We start from the raw sequence: 2,445 nt of genomic DNA on the forward strand, positions 1-2,445 counted from the left end.
TGTCTTTAACAAAGTGGTAAGAACTTATCTTGTATATTAAATTATAAAACATAGCAGGACAAGTCCTGAAATACAATTCTAAGAATTGAATGAAAAAGTCAGACGTACCCTTCCTGACCAGCAGATCAATTTAACAATGCCAGCCAGAACAGAAACCAAGTCATCAAAAAAATGAGAAACTAAAAGAATCAAAACTAAACAAAAATATACTCATTGCTGAAACTCTTGAAGCTTTTAAACCTAAGGCAAAACTTTTTCCCTTTAAAGATACCTATTTCAAAAATATGTTCAAAACCAATTTTTGTTTCTGAAAATGGTCCAGTATTATATCTGCAAGACCTGAAAAGTATTCATTGGCCCTTGAAGATCGATTAACTCGAAAATGAACAAAGAAAATCAATAAAAGATCCAGAAGCGTGGCAAGAATTTTTAAATTATCATTCAAAATTACACAATAACATCAATGCTGAACTTCATCCCCCGCTTTTAATTCGAACTTTATCCTGAACCAACTTCTGTTGTTTTACATCATCGTCCTGGACATCTTGGTTCTCATCATACCCATTGGCATCATTTTAGGAGCTGCAGTCGTCATCACTGGTTCCTCTGCCATCATCGGCATAGTAGTTTCCATTGTGGATTCCATCGTAGACTCCATCATAGGCTCCGCAACCGGTTCCATAGCAGCAGGCATCATCATTGGGGGTGCAGCTTTCATCATGGCAACAGTAGCTGCTTCCATTTCGGGTGTTGTGGGCATTTCTGTAGTGGCTACGGTTGTTGCTGCTGCAGTTGTCGCAGCGGGTTCTGTGGGTTCGATAATTCCCATTGCTTCCTTCTCGTATGCATGGAATTCCTTGAGGTCATCAGGAGATGAGTTGACGTTGGGGGTTCTAGGAGGTCGGGTGGTGAGAGCAGCTCCGAGGCATGAGGCGATCACAACTGAAAGGAAGAATACTTGACTTGAAATTCGCAAACATGAAATAAATTACTTTTAGATTCTACTAAATTTATTATTATATTTTGAATACATTTTCATCGTAATGGGCAATTTTTGAAAACTTGTGCTATGATTTTCTTATATCAAGCAGGACTAATCCCAAGAGTTTTTATTGAGATTGAAAATTTTCAAACATTAATAGCAAGATTTTGACTGTAATTGTGACACAGATTGTTCTCGTATTTAAAACTTTCCATACATTAGGACCAAACTAGTGGGTGTAAAAGTGTTCCAAAAACTCAACAAAAACAAAACGAGAAAATAGAAACAAAAATTGTTAGAATACTTTTACAAAAGTTTGCTTCATAAACTACAAAATTATCCAACAATAAAAAGCAACTATGCTTAATTTTTTAGAAATTGCTTAGTTCAAAGATCTATAGATTTTTCAGACATTTTTTAGTTGCTATTATAAACGATTACTGTCACTGATAGCTCGTCCCAATATTAAGATTATTGCTATAGTAAATAATCATGCAAAAGTGTCACTATCAGCCCCATTTGAACAATTTTTTGACCAATTGTTCTCTTCTAATCTTTCAGAATTTCAGAGTTGATATCTGAAATACGATTTTGAAAATCAATTTACTTTTCAAGAAAACAACAAAAACTTTTTTTACAATACAAAAACGACAAAAACTCGCTAATTGTTCAAGAAAAATACTTACGCAGAGAAAGCATTCTTAATATCCGCGAGTTAGTGTGAATTAAACTAATATAGCACAATTGTACCAAAAGGATAAATAACTTTTGATGAACTTTCTCCGGAGAAATAACTCAAATAATGAAGAAAAATTTTCAGCGATTGTTCGAATATTTACTTCATGCACAGCTGCAAAGAACTGATGCGAGTCATTCTTTGATCACATTGCGTATAATTGGTTTGTAAACTTGATCAATAAAAGGAAAGTATCGATCTCTTCAATTTATCATGAGCTATTTCCATTTTGTGGAGTTCATCACCCGGAACGGTAACACGTGTGCTAACGTGAAAAACTTTGTTAAGGTTGAGAAGCATATGGTGGTTTATCGAAGCGTATCTGTGCAAAACCACAGAAAAACAATAATTGACATAATACAGTCTAGTTAATTTGCAAGAGAAAACACTTTTTTGTCACTTGGTATTTAAAAAATTGTAAAACATATTGGCTAAAAAATTTGGATTGATTTGGATAAAATTAGACTAATGCTGTACGGAGAGTTATCTTTTTTGTACCCAAGTCCGGCGTTTTCATCAAAATTCACCCGCTATCATTTCTTCCTAATTAATCTTCCCCTTTGTCATTGCACCCCACTTTTATGTTTCTCTATATTTGGTAGTGTTACAATTAACGATGAAGTTAAGGATAGGTAGGCTAAAGGAATTCAGTCTGCGGTTAATAATTCTGGCCCGGGTGCCATTCAACGCAAAATTATGTAAGATGAGCGGTGAATGCGGGAAATTT

General features: G+C 34.6%; 1 protein-coding gene across 1 annotated transcript; it reads right to left on the bottom strand.

Annotated features, from left to right (window-relative positions):
• Positions 1-414: 414 nt before the first annotated feature.
• Positions 415-1,827, bottom strand: LOC142344077 (uncharacterized). The gene is made up of 2 exons (XM_075395560.1): positions 1,669-1,827; positions 415-942 (listed from the first exon to the last, which is right to left on the bottom strand). The coding sequence occupies exons 1-2, from the start codon at positions 1,679-1,681 to the stop codon at positions 524-526; spliced, it is 432 nt and encodes a 143-aa protein (XP_075251675.1). The 5' UTR covers positions 1,682-1,827; the 3' UTR covers positions 415-523.
• Between the last annotated feature and the right edge of the window lie 618 nt (positions 1,828-2,445).

The sequence above is a fragment of the Convolutriloba macropyga genome, chromosome 8, assembly GCF_964194025.1.
Source record: "Convolutriloba macropyga chromosome 8, txConMacr16.3, whole genome shotgun sequence".
Classification (NCBI taxonomy): Eukaryota; Metazoa; Xenacoelomorpha; order Acoela; family Convolutidae; genus Convolutriloba; species Convolutriloba macropyga.